The following is a 20577-nucleotide window of genomic DNA, read 5'->3' on the forward strand; positions in this document are numbered from 1 at the left end:
GGGAATACATACACAGCACACATGCATAACACCACCATTAAAAACAAGCAAAAAACAAATGCACATCCAATGTAATGAAGTTTTGAGTGTAAGGGATTAAATTTTGTTCGTCATTTATTCGCAGTACATCTATACTGGGCAATCACTTCAGTTATTTTAAGTTTAAACACCATGCAAGCTATTAGACTATGTAAGTTTCAAAAGTTCCCCCTGGATACATGGGAAAACTTGTCTTTAGGGTAAAATACTTTCAATTGTTGCTTAAGTAAAATGGAAGAGGAATGTATTATAGTTTACTGTGTTCTTTAAGAAATTAAAAACTTCAGGCTATAAAGCATGGATGCATACAGAATTGCTTTTTGTCTGCTATGTCAACAAACTTCAGTTAATTTTGATGACAGAAATTTTTTTCACTTGCTAAATTTGTTTCCCCTAATACCAGGATTGATGTGAATCAGTTAAACCTGATCTTGGTGGCATTTTTGGGATTGGGCATATTTGGTGACCTCAATGGCAGTGTGAAAACCTGACTTTTAGTCACAGAAATAGAAAGCTGACACACATTAAAAGGTAATTAGCATCCAAAGTACATGATGCATGCCAAGAATACTTCTGCCATGTGTCTTGGTCCATATTATTCCACATTATGATGAAATTACGATAAATCAAAAGCACCTTAAATATGAACGTATTTGTTAATTGGTTAAGAAATTGCTACTATGTCACAGACCATAGCGTGTGTAAAATGTAATCTTCAATGTGTGTGCCAATTAAGGGTTACACTTTTACACATAATGAATTGACTATGGACTGTGGTCCACAAAAACATACACAATAATTAGTAAGTTAAGGTATCACAACACTCTTCATTGTTTTTTACTGCAACAGACCAACATAGCTGCCCTTCTGAAAATTATGATAACTCAAGTAGTAATACTTTGCATTTACCGTTTTGCCCATGTTATTAAACCTAATTTCACATCTAGAAAAGTGGTTATTTGGCGATTCCAAACATTCATACTTACAGAACAAACATGTCCATTTTGCTGTATGCCTCTTTTCTGTAATTGCCCAAGATTGATCTTGATGCTCATCTGCAGCTACTATTTTGCTAAGCGTGCGATACGCTGTTGTGGGTTAAAGAACATGGCAGATGGTAACAGCCACATGGTTGTGTCCCACTTAGGAAAGTCCTGACATTCCCTTTAGTATATTGTAGCCTCATTAACTGTTTTAGTTGTTCCACACTGAGCCTGAAAAAAGTGTGTTGGTGCACTGATAGCAAATGGTTATCTTGAGTTCCTGTCTCCACTGTTGTGAAACCCTAATTCTGTGAACTGCTTCATTAAAGTACAAACCCACAACTTTGATCTTTTAGGGATCTGATACTATGTCATTTTGTAAAGAGCCCTGAACCTGCAGTATACCCTTCTTTAGTGTTCTTTAGTTCTTGAAATTAAAGTATATTTGAATCACTCTTCCTTAAAGTATTTAATACAGGAAGAGAAATAGTATGTGTTACTACAGCTCCATTATAAGTCGTAATGAAAAACTATACCTGTTAATAATACAGTAAAATCTTTAGGATGTACAACAAAAATCTTATACTGTACTATTACCTTTCTAGATTGTCCTATGCTTTGTATATTTTTTGAAGAGTATGATGTTTCAAGAGGGAGATTCGTTCTGTGTTTTTGTTTTTTGTTTTGCATGCATCAAATTTGATTGATCTGTTTTTCAGGAAACTAAACTAGTAAAAGAAGCAAACTTTTTTTGTAATTCCCAAAGTCATTTTAGATGTGGATATTTAAATGTATTCACTAGTCCTGTGCAAATATTAAATCTGGATCCATGAGGAGGAACTGGGATTACACTGGTGGGACCTAGCCCCTTTGGGATACCTGTCCTATCTCTTCCTGACAATTGCATGTTGAATGTTTGCATAGCAACCCACATTCCTAAACTCAGTGCATATAAGACAATCCATGTGATCTGCACACCTCAAAATAAAGGTGCCAGGGTCACAAAGATCAGCTCTGTACATTGGCCTCTGTGTGCAATGTGCAAAGATCAGGTGGGAGCATGGGTGGGACATTGTAATCCTGATCCTCCTCTTGTATATATGGACTTAATATCTATCCAGGGATACTGGAATATTTTGAGTATGATGTGATAATTTCGTCTTTAATTTGTGAATTGCCATGGCCTCAATCCAAATCCAAAGAAAGCTGATCAATGTGAAATGTTGGTGATGAAAGCTGATTTCCACTGAACCTAACTGACTAAGGCTGTAATTCTGGGAGTAAATCCCACTAAATCTGAGGCTTACATCCATGTAGGATTTTACTATAACCTGTCCTGAACTGAGTCCTATGTGTGCTTGTGTCAGTATTGGAAAGCATGCTACCCAGGTAAGTCAGTTTGGTATTCTCTTGTACGTGGGACTACACAGAAACCACAGAGATTGTTTACCTGTACTGTTTTTCTTTGAGTTGCCCTCTGCAGTCTTCTTCCTTGCTGCAGGTGCTGTTGTTGGCCTGCTCTTGCTCTGGTGCTTCCCTATACAGTATAGCCACTTTGGTTATTCTGTCGAACTGAGCAGAAAAGTGGGAACCATGTCCCTTTTTGCATACTGAGGGTTGGGAATAGGCTTCCCAGCAAAACCTAACTCTAAAATGTTCTGAATGTTGCTCTGTGGAGTTGGCAGAACCCGTATGTGTAACTGCACAGATGACCTTTCAAAGAATCACAGTTCCAGGCAAGCAACCTGTCTTTCACCCCATCAGAGAATGGGAAGCACATGGTTAATTAACAGGGAATTTTTGGTCACAGCACACATAGAATGGAGGAAAGGGTAGCACGCAGATGGAATGTGTTGGCACAAAGCTCATATGTATCTTGGATTAATAAACAGATACATGTATCCAAACCAATGAGAACCTGATTTGGAGGTGGATTTTTTTTTTTTGCATATAATTAATTAAGCCAGTGGAGAAAGGTAAGCCCCTCGGCTGTATCTCATAAAATAATTCCTACCTCCAGCTCAAGCAAATAGTGTCAAATTGTATGTTAAGATTATTCCACTGGAAGGCAAGCAGCCTGATGACACGAATCAGGTTGCTCTATCTTCTCCAGTCTGTTTATTCACACTCCAAAAACTGAGAGATGGCCACTAGAACCAGTGGTTGGTTGCAGCATTGGCTCTTCAGATATGCCATGTCTATGTGTGTCTGTATCTCACAGTATAAAATGTTTGTGTTCATCAGCATTCTAAAGATACATAAAACATGCTGTCCTAAACCTTTGCACTAATATATTGCAATAGTTGAGAAAAGAATTGCTCGGTTTAAAATTTTGCAACATTCAGAGCATGTTTGTAGCAGAACTTGGAATGGTTTTCAGTTAGTATATATAGCCCCTTTTGCATATACCTCTGTAAAGTTGTATAGAAAAGGAAATTTATGTTCATTTTGGTATGTTCTCTTAAATGTATTTTTAAAAATATGATTAACTTACAGCAGCCTTTACCAACTCTTGTGTCTTCCACATGTTTTGGACTACAGCTCCCATCAGCTCCACCAGTGTGACGGTGCTGCTTGGGGTCGGTGGGAGTTGCAAGTCCAAAATAACTGGAGGGCTCCAGGTTGGCATAGACTAATGAACAGTATCCTGAACTGGAGTACCTGGTCAACATTGTGAGGACTGTTAACCTTCATAGGGTTACATAGTCACTGATGTGTTGAAACAGATGGATTTGGGGGGTAACAAAATAGCTCTGTGTTGCCTGAACTGAGCGTTGGAAACTCATTGTTTTGGAAATTTTTGTAGTTTGTAATTCTCACCTAGGAAGGACACATGGAAATGTGAGTGCTTGGTATGGAACATGCAACTTGTATATTAAAAGTATTTTGAGAAGCTAAATGCTGTTTTCATATTTTATTAAATGACTGTTTCACTGTTGTCATATTACATTACTTATTGTCTTTAATATTCTTGAAGACAAAGCTAGAATCACATATTTGGCCAGGCAGTGAGCTTTTATATGTAATGTGGCACATAATATGTGGATCTGGCCTTGCCTTCAAGAATGTTAACCACAGTAAGTACAGGACTCGAGAGCATGTACAGTTCAACTGTCCTCTCCAGGTTTGATGTGCATTACTGTCCATCCACTCTGTAAAAGAGTTGGCATTTCTGTGCTTCTGATTCCTTGTTCTCAAGTGTGGTTTTCTCAGACAACATCTGATGCCTTGCAAAATGCAGCTGTAATACAATAACCATTTACCTGGGAACAGGTCCAAGTGAACTCATTGGAACTTATTGTAGGCATGCATAAGATTGATATTCTGGGTGCCTCCTGACTGTGCTATATTGGATTAGCTGGCAGAAACATAAACGTGTTAAGAATCATATAGCTATCAGAGCTCAAAAAAATACAAAAGATTGTAGAAAGTTTTACTTCTTTCCTGAGAAGTAGTTATAAACTCTTTAATCAAAGAATCTCTGAGCAGTGCACTTAAAACAATTTAAAACAACTATCAAATTCAGGTTGTACAATTAAAGCGGATTTGGAGCTCTTGCACAACACACTTCTCTGAAAGATCACACTTTTGCCATAAGGAAAGTGACAATAAAATGCAGTAGAACATATGGGATGACACTTGGTGGTTTGTGTGCAAAGTAACTGCTCTAAGGGAGAGGGAAGGAGGTATAGACATGGGAACACAGGTGGAGAGTGGGGCTGCAGAATAGAAGCAAGAAGTGGCTTCAGAATTGGGTCAGGAAAGAGTTGCGTGAGGTAGTTGCATGAGGTGGCAAGGGGAAGCTCTAGGGGGTAATGTGAGGGAGAATGGCGGGCAGGTTGGCGAGCAGAGGAAGCTGGGGGACACCCCAAGTAAGTGTTATATACAGTGGTACCTCGGGTTACAAACACCTTGGGTTACAAACTCCGCTAGTTAAGAACTTTGCCCCAGGATGAGAACAGAAATTGTGTGGCGGCAGCGGGAGGCCCCATTAGCTAAAGTGGTACCTCAGGTTAAGAACTGTTTCCGGTTAAGGACCTCCAGAATGAATTACAGTAAGTTCATAACCCGAGGTACCACTGTATTAGCAATCAAATGTTACAAGCGCCATTCTTATGAAAATGGCAACACCTGAACACAAGGGGGTGGTATCAGCAGGCGGGAACCATGTTTCTACAAGTACAAAGAACTTTCAAAAAATTATATGGACGTAAAGGGAGGAACCTCTGAAATGGCCAAAGAGGACCAAGCATGCTCACTGAGTACAAAATGCTGCCTGACTCTTGGGGAGGGCAAAAGGGGAATGGAATGAAGTATAGTGGTACCTCGAGTTAAGAACTTAATTCTGTTCTCATCCTGAAGCAAAGTTCTTAACCCGAGGTACTATTTCTGGGTTAGCGGAGTCTGTAACCTGAGGCATCTGTAACCCGAGGTACCACTGTATCCTGAACAGGAGCAGTCCACACTACAACTGCAGATCCTGCCTGTCATGCCTAATAGTCATTCATTGATAGACCCATCGTCCATTAATTTGTCTAATCCTATTTTAAAGCTGCCTAATCCAGTGGTCATTGCCAGATCATTGGGGAGTGATTTGCATAAATCAGTTATTCTTTGTGTGCTGAAGTACTTTCCTCAGTTTACAGCTACTCTATTTTATGAATGATTTCTAGTTGGAATAATATGAGAGTGGCAGAAAAACGTTTTTTTCTACATCATACACACTTTCAAAAATCTGTCATGTCCCCCCACTTTAGGCTGTAATCTTAGTTACCTGGGAGTTTCATTGAGCTCAATGCTACTTACTTCTGAGCATATCTCAAACATAACCCAAGGAGAACCAAGAATGTAAGGAGTAAGGTCAGTAGAGTTCAGAAATTAGTGCTACAATAGCAGGTGTACTTGTGTAAGTCAATGTACTCTCTCTATAATTCTACACAAAGCTCAATACAGTGTGTTGTTGAGATGGTTATTTGCATATGTAGCTGAATGAAATTTTAAAAACAAAGGTTTTTGTATTGGAAGCCTTTTGAGACGCGTGTTTATTTGTGAAGTGACTGCTCAATTATACAAATTGTTTTGAAAGAAAACTAGTGTTACATAGTCAGTAACAAGCTTCCAGTTACAGTTTGTAAAAGTAATATTTATTAATTTTAAGTCAAGAACAGCGTGAAAATTTGTGTTGGGTAAAAATGGAAACTCACCCCAAGTCCCTTTAATTAGCGCATGATGATGTTATTAGGAAAACACACCTTCACAGTCTTAGAACATATTTGATACCAGGACACACTGATACAAAACTGGTAAATATAATTAAATAGCAAGACCACGTATCTGAAATATGAAACTACGTGAGGGATTTGAGTTTGATTGGGGGTGCTCCGTTTTTAGCTTCGTCAGGCGTACAAATACTAATACAGTTTTAGCAAACTTTCCCAAAGAACCCTTTGATTTCCACTTTAGCCCCCTTGGTTTTATTTGCTGCGTTTATATTTCTGAAGTACTGAATCTCCTTAAACACGAGGATTAGAATGCAATACATGCACTGAACTAAAGGAGCAACTAGACTGTTTTTGTTTGCACTGCCTGGGCTTCTGGACAGCAGCATGATGGAAATCTGTAATGTGCTTTTGTAAAGGAAAACCACACATATCCGAAATCTACTATGTTTTATATGTCTGTCTGTGTGTGTGTATTGTATATATTTGTGTATTATATTTTATATATATACACACATACACACGTTATATATGTATTATATAAAATATAGGGAGAAGGGAGTGAGTGAAGATCTACATTGGGAACAAGGGAGGAATAAAGCGGTACCATTGGGGTCTGCTACCCCTTCGGATTCCACCGCCTCGGGCACTCGCCTCACCTTGCCTTGTGGGTGGGCCGGCCCTGGCGCAGCAGCATCCCTTGGGAGGACAGGGCCGCGCCACCAAAGCTTTCCTTCCCATCCTCCTCCGTGGGAACCATCCGCGTGCCTCCTTGCTCCCAAATGAGGACTCCTTTTCCTCTCTCCGTTCGCGGGCGCAATGCGGCCCGCCAAAGAAAGGTCGAAGGGAGAAGGCGGAGGAACACCTGGTTTCCTATCACTTCACACACCGCTCCGCCAGCAGGCGCGTAGACGGCGCAGGCGCGAGGCGCGCGCTGCTCCTTCCCGTCTCCATGGGAACCAGCCTGAGGCGGCCGACAGTTGACGGTTTCTTTTTAAAGAGAGGCGGTTGGGCTCGACGCCTCTCATGTCGCGGAGGCGTCTCTCGGTCCCCCCGGGGCTTAGCCGGCGGCAGGACCAGGCGCTGAGCGGCACCATGCGCCTGGTGAGGGAGCTGGGGCCCACCGCTTTCGTCCTGCAGGAGGAAGAGCAGCGGGCGGCGGAGCACCGGGTAGGGCGGCTGAGAGGCTGAGGAAGAGGGAAGCCGTTTCTCCCCCATCTAAGGACTCGGGAGTAGCGAGGGAAATGGGAGAGCAGAAGCCTCTTTTGTGAAGATCTCTGGCTAGACCAGGTCGCCTGTGCTACTCCCCCCCCCCTTCTCCATCCCATAATCTCTCCCGCCCACAGCATCTATGTAAAGCACATTTTTACTGCTTATAACAGTCCTGACTTATTTTTTCCCGCCCCCCCCCCCGGAATCATGGGAATTCTGAAGGGGGTGCTCTATTAGGTTGTTGTTTTTATCTTTATTATGTATTTTGTGGTTTTATATCTTCATTTTATTCTGTGAGCCGCCCCGAGACCCCCGGGGTATAGGGCGGTATATAAATTAAATAAACAAACTGTTTGCCCCTCACGCAGCTATAACGCCAAACAACATAGCTCATACCTTCCAATATTTCTCCAGTGAAAATAAGGGGTGCCCTGTTATTCCATAGTAATAATTTTATTATTTATACCCCACCCATCTTACTGAGTTGCCCCAGCCACTCTGGGAGGCTTCCAACATAGACAAAAACATGACATTTAAAAAACTTCCCTATACAGGGCTGCCTTTGGATTTCTTCTAAAGGTTGTAGAGTTACTTACCGGTATTTCCTTGGCTCGCGGGTCATGTAACTCCGTAACCTCCATTATTTTTCTGATGAAAATAGCGACGTCCTAAGGAAAAGCGGGACATTCTAGGATGAAATCAGAAACCAGTACGGCTTCTGTAAATCTGGGACTGTCCCTGGAAAATGGGGGCACTTGGAGGGTGTGATAGCTCAGCTCAGCTGGTTAGAGCATGGTTCTGATAATGCTACGGTTGCAATTTTGGTCTCCATATGAGCCAAATGCATACAGTGGTGCCCCGCAAGACGAATGCCTCGCAAGACGAAAAACTCGCTAGACGAAAGAGTTTTCCGTTTTTTGAGTCGTTCCGCAAGACGAATTTCCCTATGGGCTTCCTTTGGAAGACGAAACGTCTTGCGAGTTTTTAAGAGTTTGTTTCCTTTTTCTTAAAGCCGCTAAGCCGTTAATAGCCACTAAGCCGTTAATAGCCGCTAAGCCGCTAATAGCCGTGCTTCGCAAGACGAAAAGACCGCAAGACGAAGAGACTCGCGGAACGGATTAATTTCGTCTTGCGAGGCACCACTGTATTCCTGTATTACAGGGAGTTGGACTAGACGATCCTCAGTTTCCCTTCCAACTCTGCAATTCTATGATTCTATGAAACTGTTACCATCTACAGCACCCAGGGTTCTGAACATGACTCTTAAAAGATCATGTTATTATCCTGTCTCAAGGCTATTTCTGCTCTGCAAGCCCATTTTCCACTTCAGGAGCTAGACACACTGTTCAGGCACAATATCAGTCTCTCCATACCCACAGTAGGGCAAAGGCACAAATCTTGTATTGTGAACTCTAGTCTTGAATCAGATTTCTCAAGTGCAGACATATGAGTGACTTAAATCGCTCATAAAATAAAAATAGCATTTGCATTTTCCCAATTAATCATATTCTGGTTTCCTAGCACTTGAGTAAGCTCAAGCCCCCTTTTTGAAGCTTTTCAAGAATTAGATAAAAGCTTAGCTACAAAGCACCAAATAAATTCCATAATTACAGAATTACAAGATGTAATGCCAGCAAGAAATGAGACGTGATTTCACAGCTACCTCTTCAGTGCTGACAGAGCAAAGACCAGCATAAACTTGCCCCAATCTAAAAATGGAAATCTGCACGTGAGAAACCACATACAGAAAACATTTCTGGATATGCTTCACTTGTACAAAAGCAGTAAAACCTATGTGTCCAGGATCAAAAATGTTTTAAGTTATGCTTTTTAAAGCACCCCCCAATATAATTTTAGCATCCATTCCAATGCTTTAATTGCTGAAAGAATCCATTTCCAATTTTCTTACTCCTGTTTCAGCAGGTGATTGGTGCCGACAACACAAACTACATATCCTGAAGGTTCACATTCAGAGAGCCATCAACATAACTAGTTAGTTTGTAAACTAAGGGCTGTTTTTAAAGATGTGTAAATAAAGTACAGGAAGACTAGCAAGATTTTACTAAATACTCAGCTATAGCATCTCCCCCACCTTTGCCTTTATCTTCATTGTATCATTTTTGTATTACAGTTTCTAAATGTGTTCTTTGTTGCTTTGCTGTAAGGTTTTTCTGGGGAATCCTCACTCGTGCAGCTGCTCAATATTTGTGAAAGAAAAGGATCTTTGTAAACATATCTGCTGGTAAATTGATTTGTAAAATGAAGTTACCGTATACAAATGATGTTATGATAGATTTGTTTTACACAATTGCACAAGGACAATTATTTGGTTTTTAAAAAATCAGGTAGCTATTCTGACAGAACGAGACTGGGTGAAAGCAGAAAGGCCTCAAAAAAGGAGGGAAAGAGGGTTATGAGATGTAGCAAGGACCAAAAACGAAGAGGAAGTAATACAGAGGGATGAGAAGTTGGAGAGGGAAAGGGAGTGTGAAAAATCATAGGTCTACTATTCCAAGTTCACCTAAATAGATTTATTGCATTGAAATCAGAGAATTAATGTTGAGTAAAAGACCTGTTGTGTAAGTCTTCAAAATGTTCAGAAATTTAGCCAAGACATGCTTATGGGAACCCAAAACATACATATATATGGCAGTGTTGCTGTTAGGTCAGGTTGTGACCCACCATGGGTTGCAATCCATCAGTCAAAGACCAATGCTGCAGTGACTATAAGATACAATGCTGCAGTGACTATAAGTCAAGAATTTGATTTTTTTCTCTATCATAAACTCATGAAAACCTTAGGCAAGACACTCACATTCAGCCTCACCTCCACCATCCCTGCATCTGCAATAAAGGGATAATACTCCATTGTCTTATAATATTTTTTGAAGTATTAAATGATATATAAAAGATCTTCTGTATTTCTGTGAGGATTATAAGACAATGTGAAGTACCGTATTTTTTGCACCATAACACTCACTTTTTTCCTCCTAGAAAGTAAGGGGAAATGTCTGTGCGTGTTATGGAGCAAATGCCTGCGGGTGGCGGGGGGGATCTGCTGCAGTCATGAGCAGAGGATCCATGGTTCCCCTTCCTTCCCTCCTCCGTGGTTACAAAGCATGGATCCACATGGATCCTCAGGATTTTTGCATTGGGCTACTCCAAACTCACTGTCAGATCACATGTCTGTGGCCACAGCATGAACCACAAAAATCATATATCCACTATTTCGTTTAGAATATTTTTTTTCTTGTTTTCCTCCTCTAAAAACTACGTGCGTGTTATGGTCTGGTGCGTGTTATAGAGCGAAAAATACGGTACTTTAAATATGTGAAAGCTCTATACCAGGAATGGGGAAGCTTTGGCCCTCCAGATTCCACCTCCTATCAGTCCCAGCCAGTATGGTCAATGGTCAGGGATGATGGGAGTAGAACAGTATCTGGATAGCCAAAAGTTCCATGTCCTTGCCTATGTTGATGTAATTATTTAGTAAACATATTAATATTTGAGAATTATTAATTAAGAGGTAGAAAAAGAAGAGTAAATGATAGCAAACCACAATTGTACAGAGGCCTGGTTTGCACATCATGGTAAGCCAAATTATGGCTTACTGGGGACTGCTAACCGTGAGCCCAGGTTCAGATGACACACTCATGTGTTGCAGGAGTAAAGAACTCCATGGGGCCCTGGGTATTCAAGGACCCACAAAATTTTCCATGAAGGGACCAGGCACCCACAAATTTAAGTGTCAGAGCCATGCACGCTGCATAGCACCCACGGCCCTGGGCACCCATGGTTGTGAAGACAAGCTGGCATTCCTGCCTTACTGCGATGTGTAAACCAGGCTACTGTCATAGTCAAATTTGGTAAAGATGGGCTGCATCTTAAGGATTATACACTTTTAAATTAAAAGTTGATTAGGCAGCTTTTGTTACAGTGTCAAGTTACTGAATAGCTGTGTCCTTTTTTGCTTTTTTATTTTTAGGTTATTGTTGAAAAAATTCAAACTTCCCAGAGACCATGAATGTAAGTACTAACTAACCTCATATTTTTATTCCCCTTTTGTAGATCAGTACATAAAGTGCTAATATTACATTTTTCATTACATTAGTTCACTTTTTGGTGGTCAGTTTATGGCAGAAATCACAGCATGAAGCCTGATCTTCTGATTGACTCACCATATGCATCACAAGCAATATTTCCAAAATAACTTCATTCCTGCATTCAACCCCATACCAATTTTTTCATGTTCTTAGTGTGTGGGAATCTGACTTTTAATGAGAGACCATTCATTTTATATAAAAGAGTGAGTTACTACATCGTTGACTACTTCTGATTCACTTGGAAAACAACCAGAATTATATTTTATCAGATATTTTCATTGTTGAACTTTTCTACAGATGCTCTACAGTTGGGTCTTGTGGAAAGAGAAATTAACCAAGTGCTTCAGGGTCTACAAGTTGCTCCCCAACCAAAGGTATCTGCTAATTCCACCAAGGAGCTGCAAACAGCTGATGATGGGTACATTAAACAAAAACAAATTGATGATGAGGATGTGTGCCCTATTTGCCAGGACAAGCTGCTGAAGAGAATGCTTCCTGTCACTTACTGCAGGTGAGTCACCCCTGCTATTTAAGAAGGCTAAATAATTATGTCACAGTATCTCCAAAAATGTTTTGCTTGGACTACATTATCTGAAGGCTATATAGTCTAGAATAATTGTGTTGTTAGTATTTGTTTTGTAGTGTTTTCTTTAATACTTTAGAGTCACATCTTGAGCTTATTATTATTATTATTATTATTAATGTATTTATGTTGGTTTTCATGTAATGCTAATGTATAGTTTAGCATTAGGTGCAAAAGCTAGAAAGAGCCCAAGCAAAGCTTTGGGGTCACGTCATTTCCTTTCCTCTCATCTTCTGTTATGTGACTTCGAGAAAAAATTCACTAGCATTTAGCTTTGCTTTCAAGAATCTTGGCTTATTGCTTCATATACAGTAGAGTTTGTGGTTTTAAAGAAGCTCTGTTTAGTTAAACCTATCAGCTTCAAAACACAGCCAGGCAGGTGGAGAGGAAGGGAAGGGAAACAAGGGTTGTGACAACCAACAAGACCACCCCCTGCAGGAAGCAGACATAATTATTTAACATTAAAACAAACAGTAGAAGTGACTCATTTTTTAATCAGCAATCGATTTGTAAATTTCCATCTTTGTACTTGGATTTCAAACATTTAGCTCTTTTTTAATTTAGCTGCACTAAGAACATTTTTAATATTGTAAACTCATCTGTCAATAAATGAACCAGATTCCTCTCAATCTTTGTGATTGTCCTATGTCATTTCTTCCCTTCCATGTAAGATAAACTGGGTTTAAAATAAACCACTTTAAAGCTTTTATGATGATCATAGATAAGTTAGAACATGTTACACAATTTTGTCAGAGACAGCAGGGTAACATTTCCTTGTTAATATGCTTATGAATCTAGACTACTGTATATTTGTAACAGCTTTCATAGTTTCATAGAACTTTTTGTATGTGACTTTTCTTGAGAAGGGTACATAATATAGTTAATTTTCTATAGGTTTGGTTGTGGCAACAACATACACATAGTATGTATGAAGATCTGGGCTGATCATCAGATAGAGTTAGAGAAAGATTCTTTGGTGAAGTGTCCCCTGTGTAGGGAAGATTTTGCACCGTTGAAACTTATATTGGAAGAATTCAGAAACAGCAAAAGACTCATCACTGTAGCAGAGAAGCAGCATCTTGACAGACATCTTGGAATCCCGTGCAATAATTGCAGGGTATGTCCCGTTGAAGGCAATTGTTACAAGTAAGCATTTTCTAGTACAGTATTCTAGTACAGTCCTACATCCTTATTTGTGAGCTTGTGGTACTTGTAACTCTTCCTCAGTCAGAAATGAAAGAAAATTTATACAAACAGGCACACCCTTTGAGATTAATATTTTGTAGGGATATAGCTGTTATTTTTATGATTACTAACCCTTTGATTTTCTACTAAATTATGTCAGTAGGTGTTTCTGCTCTACTAAATGTATTTGTTATTTTCTGAATTTATATACTACCATTTTTGCCAAGGCATCCAAGGCAGTTTACAAAGTTAAAATACTAAAATAAGTGCATTATATAAAATCTAAAAAGATAGAGGCCACTCAGGCCAGCGGGGAGCTGATGGTAAAGCTCCCAGGCTTGGGCTCCCTCGCTTTTTCCTTCCTTCAGATCACATAGAAAGTATATTTTGTTAGTAGTCTAAACACACTAAGGTATATATTCCATTGAACAAAGCAGACACATTCATACATACTGCTAAGTCATGGTTTGTTTATCCTAATTGTCGCTTGTTTGAATATTTGAGCCCACCTTGGTTGGGGGTGGGGCAACAAACCATGATTTGAAACCATGTTTTGCTTTTGAATCTTGGCTTGTTTTAAGTATGGTGTATTGTTACATGTGAACTCAGGATCCTGGCTTATTCTTGTTTGTAATGGTGCCCTACCCACTAAGAAGTGTGAAGCAAAAGCGACTGTAAAAAAGGCCCACGCACTAGGCTAAGCAACTTCTGGCACTTTTCCAGAATAACCCTCTCCTCATTCTGCTGAGCAACAGATTCCTTTCCCTGCCGTAGCATCTAGCTATCAATTTCAAACAAGTAAACCTAGCTTTACAGAAGATGTAAATTTAAAGAATGCATTGCTACTTTACTAACAGCTATGCAGGACTCTGTGAAAAAAAACAACTTAAATTTTAGCTGGCTACCATGATTTTCTACCTACTTAAAGTAGCAAAACAATAATGTCCTTTCTACTTGACAGTTCAAAATTTTCCATGGCAAAATAAGCCATGGTTTCTTTGCTTGTGTGTAAGACTGATCATGGCTTATTCAACAAACCATGGTTAAAACAAGCCATAGTTTAGTGTTATGTGCATACATGGCAAGTAAGACTTATTTTCCAGTAAACATGCATAGGATAGTGCTGTTAACAGAGGAAAAAATCTGTTTGTATCATAGTTCATAGTTACTTGTATGTATCTTGGGTTATATTTCAATGCAATAAAACCTTACTCACATTGGTAACTATTCTTACATGAGAGATTTCTGTTTGATTGCAGCTGCTTTCCCTCCAGTCTCTTATATAGTGGAAACTGACTTGAATACATAATTAAAAACATTTATATACAAGTATTCAAATAAAAAAAGGTAATAGCCATATTCAAGAAAGGTTTTCTCCAATAAATCAATAGTAGCAAACATCGCATTTAAAAAATATTATGAAGAAAAGAAGACTGTTGTCCCCCTAGTGTCCATTGAGGAGAATGATACCCTGATTTGCTGCGTATGTAAATAAAGACAAGCTTCACTTTCTTCCAAATGTTTCTGTTGCTAAGGTGGCCTAATGTGCTACCTTAGACCGCTATATTTTGAAATAGGAGTCTTTTTAGAGGTTTTAATTCTGACATTTCCAGGCATTGTGGTACAGTATAGGCCAGTATTTCTTCACCTGACCTGCTCAACTCTTTAGGGATAGGCAGTTTTTATCAAATGAAGCCTGACATATGTGCTTTGAAAGGTTAGTTTTGAACACTAAAATAAAAAGCAGGGGTTCTTTGGTTTTCAAAAAGACATGTGTTCTCACATTTTATAGATGATTCAGAACCATCAAAATACTTCCAGCTAGCTTAAATTATTTTACTTTTTCACCTACAAAAGTAAATGTAATACGGGCTTGTATGTAGCATACAGCTTGGGTGTTAGTAGAGTGTTCCATACAAAAGCACTGATAAATTCAACATCAATCAGTTTTATTTTAAGATATGCTTATTTGTGAAATAAGGAAGCTGCTGACAATTTTGTTTGCCTCATTACTTCAAGGTGCACTGAGTGTAGTGAATATCACCTATGCCATGGATGTTTTAGAAGATTTTGTCATCCTTCACATAGCTTTGCTTTTCGTGAGGTACAGTACAACCCCTTTCAAAATTATCTTAATTCAGGAATTGAATCAGCAAACATTTTACAGGGAACTGGTAACTGTTTGTATATAAATCATCTCTGTGGAACAAAAATGAGCATTTATGAAAGTCTTTTGACCCAAAAAATTTTGACCCAAGGATCAAAATAAAGAGTAAGGATGTAATCCTAAAACATTTACTAAGGTTAAGGGAATAAGGATATGTTTAAAGTACTGCTAACTCTGCACCCGGTGTGCTCCCACTACTAATTTTTGAAGCCACATTCACATTATGCTCGCTACAGTCCATACTGAGCACGTAGTTTCTTTACAAATACTGCTGTTTGAAGCTGGTTCAATAAAAAAGGTTCATTCTGATTAGAAAACTGGATGTAGAATAAGCAGTAATCCGAACATACCCTAACAAAGGACCTTGCTGCATTTCAAGCCGCTAATGTGTCCATATACTTCACCTCATTGAGCATAGCAGGATTTACTTGCATGCATATGGAATTGTGCAAGTGTGATTTGACTCTCAATTGCTTTTCTATCCTATCCAATATTGCTGGGGGAATCTAACCCTTCAGCTATTGTTGGACTACAGCTCCCATCATCTCTGATCATTGACCATGCTGGGTGTGAGTTACAGTCCAACAACATCTGGAGGGCCACAGGTTCACCAAGCCTACTATATTTTTCCTTTGAATAAAGTCTTTGACTATGTGCTGCTGTGATGCACAATCTAATTTCAATGAATTTCTTGTAGGATATCTGTTGGAAAAAACTGTGCTTCCATAGTCCTTAAGACTGAAGATGTATGTGTGCCATTTTTCTGCTGTCAGTGACTTTGAAGTAATGAATTATTGCTTAGCTTTCATTAGCTCTTTACCCATTCTCTAGAAAAGGAATCAGAGATGGAGGTCAGTTGAACCAGTAACACAACTATCAACTTCAGAAAATCTGCAGAGTTTTAATCCAGAGAACTCTAAAGAGGAAAAACACAGGGATAAGTAAGATGTAACTCATTTTAATCATTTTAAATTAAAATAAATGAAACTTAAGCAGCTGGCAAGGACCATGGCCAATCTAAGCTGTTACTGCTGAGAAGGTGTCTGTCTGTTGGGAGAGGGCTCAGCCAGTACTGGCAGGATGTGACGGCAGTGGCGGTAGTTACTCTACAGGCAAAAGGCTGAGCCCTCCTGCAGTAAAGAACATGAGCTGCCAAAGTGGAAAAGCTTGGACAGCTTTTTAGGGCCCTGGCTAGACTGGAAAGTGGTGGTCCTGGCGAGTTTTGGCTTTATGCAGTTTTGTGTATGTGCACTCTTCAAGTTACAATATTGATTTTGTTTCGCTTAATTTCTAAGACTTAGTGCAATTAAAGATAAATACTTGGGTGTTGTTTTTTTTGGTACAGCTGCATACCAGAGGGTATAATAAACTCATTACCTACTGTGCTGGTTGGAAAATGCAGCAGTTTACTTGATCCAGGCTTGCAATGTAGACTCTGCTTGAAGATCTTTCACCTTGGCCAAATGACAAGATTCTTGCCATGTAATCACAAGGTAAATAAAAGATACAACTGCCCAGCTTCCCCCCCCAAAAAACTCTTATTGTCATATGCCACCCAATGTTACTTCAGATACAATGCTTTTAAGCAGAGACCATTCACACATTCAGGCATTCACACACACACCTACCTGTAATGCAGGAGGTTGAATTAGATGACCCTCAGGGTCCCTTCCAACTCTACAATTCTAGGTGTGAGTCAAGAAGTGTTTACTAAGGTTGTGAAACAAGCTAAAGACTTGGTGGATACTTCATGTTTGGGTGCCAAATTCAGCCCTTCTGTCCAGTCCTTGACACATTCCTTAGCCAATGTTCCTCACTATTCCTGCTTTCCACCTCCCTTCCACCTCCTTTCCTTGAACTGTGATAATGTCTCCTGCTTGTTGGAATGGAGTATGTGTGTATGTGCAGATACGTCTGACGTTTGCATGGCTGGAATATAGCCTGCTGCACAAAGGGAAGAATCATTTCACTTGCTCCACCCACTTTTTCTGCTGGCCCTGCCCACACTGGCATGCAGTTCCTGGAAAGTTGCTTATGAGGGGCTGTGGCTCTCAGGCTAAAAAGGTTTTCTCAAATAGAACTAAAGACCAGCAGCTGTCATACCATAGCCATTTCTCCTGTTTTTAGGAACCAAGCTTTCCCCATTGGTATATAATTTGCTAATTGGAGTGTTAGAGCAGGCTACATTATTGTTCTACTATTTGTTGTGTTTTTTAAGATTAGAAACATGATGCAGTAATTGAAACTTGTTTCAGCACATAATATGGTTCTAGTTCTCTCATGCACAACTCAGCACTATAGCACATGCATGACATGCAAATATGTTTTTGGTTTCTTCACTGGCATCTCCACTTAAAGGATCTCAAGTATTGAGGCTGGGATAGATCAGTGGCTGAGGCTTTGGTGACCTGCTGCCAGAGTATGCAATGCTGAGTAAATGAATCAGTCTTCAGACTCAGTATAAGTCAGCTTGAGATGTCCAATTTTTAAACTAGTGTAGCTTATTGCTGTCCAGTTTTTAACCAAATCTTTTATTTGTATTATATTTTATACCAATTTATATGACCCACTTCAATAAACAGTTGCACTGGGCAGCATTCAACTAAACAGTTCTGCTAGTGCAATGACCTCCCTGCACAGTGTAACTTCCCTACTCTGTCCTCTACCTGTACACCTTCTGAATTTGCTCTAGTGGATCGGAGAAACCACCATAGCAGATTTTGCAGGGTACATGGGGGTATGTGGGGATAGGAGAGGGTGGGGAAGCTGTATTATGCAGCTGAAAGTCATTGTGCTAGCGTGACTTAGTTCGAAACCATCCATTGCTATGTTTATAATAAATATGCTCTATAGATTTCTTGAAAGAATGGAAAATAGAGTAACTGGAGAGCACTAGCCTGTAATCAAAGAGATGTTAGCAGTGGATTTCAGAGAGCATTGGTTCAGTCATGGGATTTGTCTCAGTTAAGAGCACCATGGCTATTTTATTGATTTACAACAGTTTATACCATTTGAGCAAATGCATTTCCCACAGTATATTAGTGTGCTTGGCCTGATGCTCCCAAGATAAGTAGGTTTGGATCAGTATTATTGTAATGAAACCTTTTAAGTTGCTTCCGATTTTCTCTAAAATGGAAGGAGAATCTGACCTCTTTGCAAATAATTTGTTGATGCTAAATACCCTTTTGTCAATGAAGAGTATTTTGGTGGATAATTACTGATATATAATATATTATGTGTTTGTTTTTTTAGTTCCATAGGAAATGCATTGACAATTGGTTGCACAAAGAAAATGCCTGCCCTATTGATGGACACATTGTGTATAATCCATTAACCTGGGAGAATGTACGAAGCAAAGGCGAAGTAACCCCAATTATGTCTCAAGCAAAGAATAAGTTTACAAAGCAGGATGAGCAGGAGCTTTTTATACCAGGGACAGGATTGCTTGTCAAGCAAATGAAACCTGGCCATGTTCTTGAGAAGTCTCAAAGTCAAATTCAAGTGCGTTGTAAGAAGAAAAATAATTCAGAATGTGAAGAGAGTCTAACACGGAATGGCGTCAACTATACTTGTACAAGAAGCTCTGCTTCTAGCCAGCACAGTACTCAGACAATCAGAAATTTGAAGTTTTCTAGATATGCTAAGGGTTTGTCTCTTATTCCAAAGCCTCATGCTGATGTGTTTACACAGGAGGCAATTGGCACTGCCTTGAGAGGTTTATCTGTAACTCGAAATGCCTTTTAAATTTCCATTCTGTGCACATTTACTTGGGAGTAAGCCCCATTGAACTCAGTAGGACTTACTTCTGAGTAAATGTTTATAGAGTCAGGATGCAAGTTTAATATATTTCAAAAGAACTATTTGAATTTATTATATTCTTTTTCGCTCCTATCTCATATTAGGAGGAATCTGCGAAATAGCCAACTTGGCTTAACTCAGTACTTAATCTTACAGCAAATTATGTCTGGCAACATTATGCCTGCACAAGTCATATACATCCATGTTGTTTTCGTTAAACATGATGAGAAAAAAATCTGTTAGTGTATAAAGCAGTAAGACATAAATTTGCCATTTAAATTTTGACATTAATACACAATATTTTCATTTGATCCTGCATATCAAAAATTAGAGAGGAACTCATGTGCACAAATGACTGCTGTGCATGTTTTCCCTCCTGATTTAGCAGCTGGAACTGCAGATATATGCCATTTTAAAAAGTTTTGAAACATCATATAGCGGCTGCTCATGTGGGCAAAACAAAGGGTTGAGGTTTTTCCCTACCTCAGGTTTTTACTTTTAAAAAGTTTACATATGCGCTGTGTTGAATTGGAGCCACTACTTCTACAGCACTTCGTTTTACGTAAGTACTCAGAAACATGTATAGTGGATGAATGAACTCAGAACTACACCATGTAGAACCAGGAAGTTTCAAGCAAAGGTTCAGCGCATATCATAAGGAGCCTGAAATTGCAAGAAAATAGGTATTAATGAAGAATTCCTTAATTTTGATCCCCTTGCCTTGGTTTGTCAGGTGAGATTGTTTTGCAAAATTTGTGAGTAGCTGCTGGATAACATTCCTAGGAATGGAAGCCAAGCTTAGCATATCTGCTGCTTTGTTAATTTATATCTGTTTTTATTAATACAGCTCATTTATTGGGTAATGCTTATTTCAAGCAAGTATACACAGAACCTAATGTGCATCCTTAAAACCAGTTGATTAAAAACATGAATCTTCTTTGTTCACAGAAGTGGAAAAATGAATTAAAATATTATCTTCCACAATGAAAGAACACCCAGCTTTATTTTGTAACATCAAGGAAAAAATTATTAACTAACATGTCTCAATGCATCTTTTGGTTTTCATTAAAAAAAAAATATATATATATATATATATATATATACCATAAGGTTCCAGTTCTGTGTACAGCTACTTCAGAGCAAGCGCCACTGACTTCTGTATAAGCGTGTTACTCACTTCTGCATAAGCATGTTTTTTTTTTGGGGGGGGGGGGATAGCTTTACATGAGCAATTAGCTTTTTCATGAGAAGAGTGCATTGCTAGTGAAATAACAGTGATGCATTATCA

General features: G+C 39.2%; 1 protein-coding gene and 1 long non-coding RNA gene across 6 annotated transcripts; one reads left to right on the forward strand and one right to left on the reverse strand.

The window, feature by feature from the left end:
* Nucleotides 1-1691: 1691 nt before the first annotated feature.
* LOC308458377 lies at nucleotides 1692-7040 on the reverse strand. Of its 4 annotated transcripts, none has more exons than XR_013977310.1 (3): nucleotides 6901-7040; nucleotides 4286-4380; nucleotides 1692-2559 (listed from the first exon to the last, which is right to left on the reverse strand). It is a non-coding gene; the product is annotated as an uncharacterized lncRNA (long non-coding RNA). The 4 variants fall into 4 exon arrangements; XR_013977311.1 differs by having other exon boundaries at nucleotides 1692-2594; XR_013977312.1 differs by having other exon boundaries at nucleotides 1692-2594; nucleotides 4286-4366; nucleotides 6901-6991.
* A 178-nt stretch (nucleotides 7041-7218) lies between these two features.
* On the forward strand, nucleotides 7219-20370 carry ZSWIM2 (zinc finger SWIM-type containing 2; the record flags this gene model as incomplete). 2 transcript variants are annotated; one of them, XM_080971412.1, is made up of 9 exons in its annotated part: nucleotides 7219-7345; nucleotides 9619-9695; nucleotides 11439-11479; nucleotides 11854-12067; nucleotides 13034-13285; nucleotides 15344-15428; nucleotides 16323-16432; nucleotides 16837-16984; nucleotides 18744-20370. In XM_080971412.1, 9 exons carry the CDS (start codon nucleotides 7268-7270, stop codon nucleotides 19233-19235), a joined length of 1497 nt encoding a protein of 498 aa, XP_080827538.1. In that variant the 3' UTR covers nucleotides 19236-20370. The 2 variants fall into 2 exon arrangements, with proteins under 2 accessions (XP_080827538.1, XP_080827537.1); XM_080971411.1 differs by having other exon boundaries at nucleotides 7268-7411.
* Between the last annotated feature and the right edge of the window lie 207 nt (nucleotides 20371-20577).

Source organism: Podarcis pityusensis (genome assembly GCF_964106645.2).
Source record: "Podarcis pityusensis genome assembly, chromosome: 1".
Classification (NCBI taxonomy): domain Eukaryota; kingdom Metazoa; phylum Chordata; class Lepidosauria; order Squamata; family Lacertidae; genus Podarcis; species Podarcis pityusensis.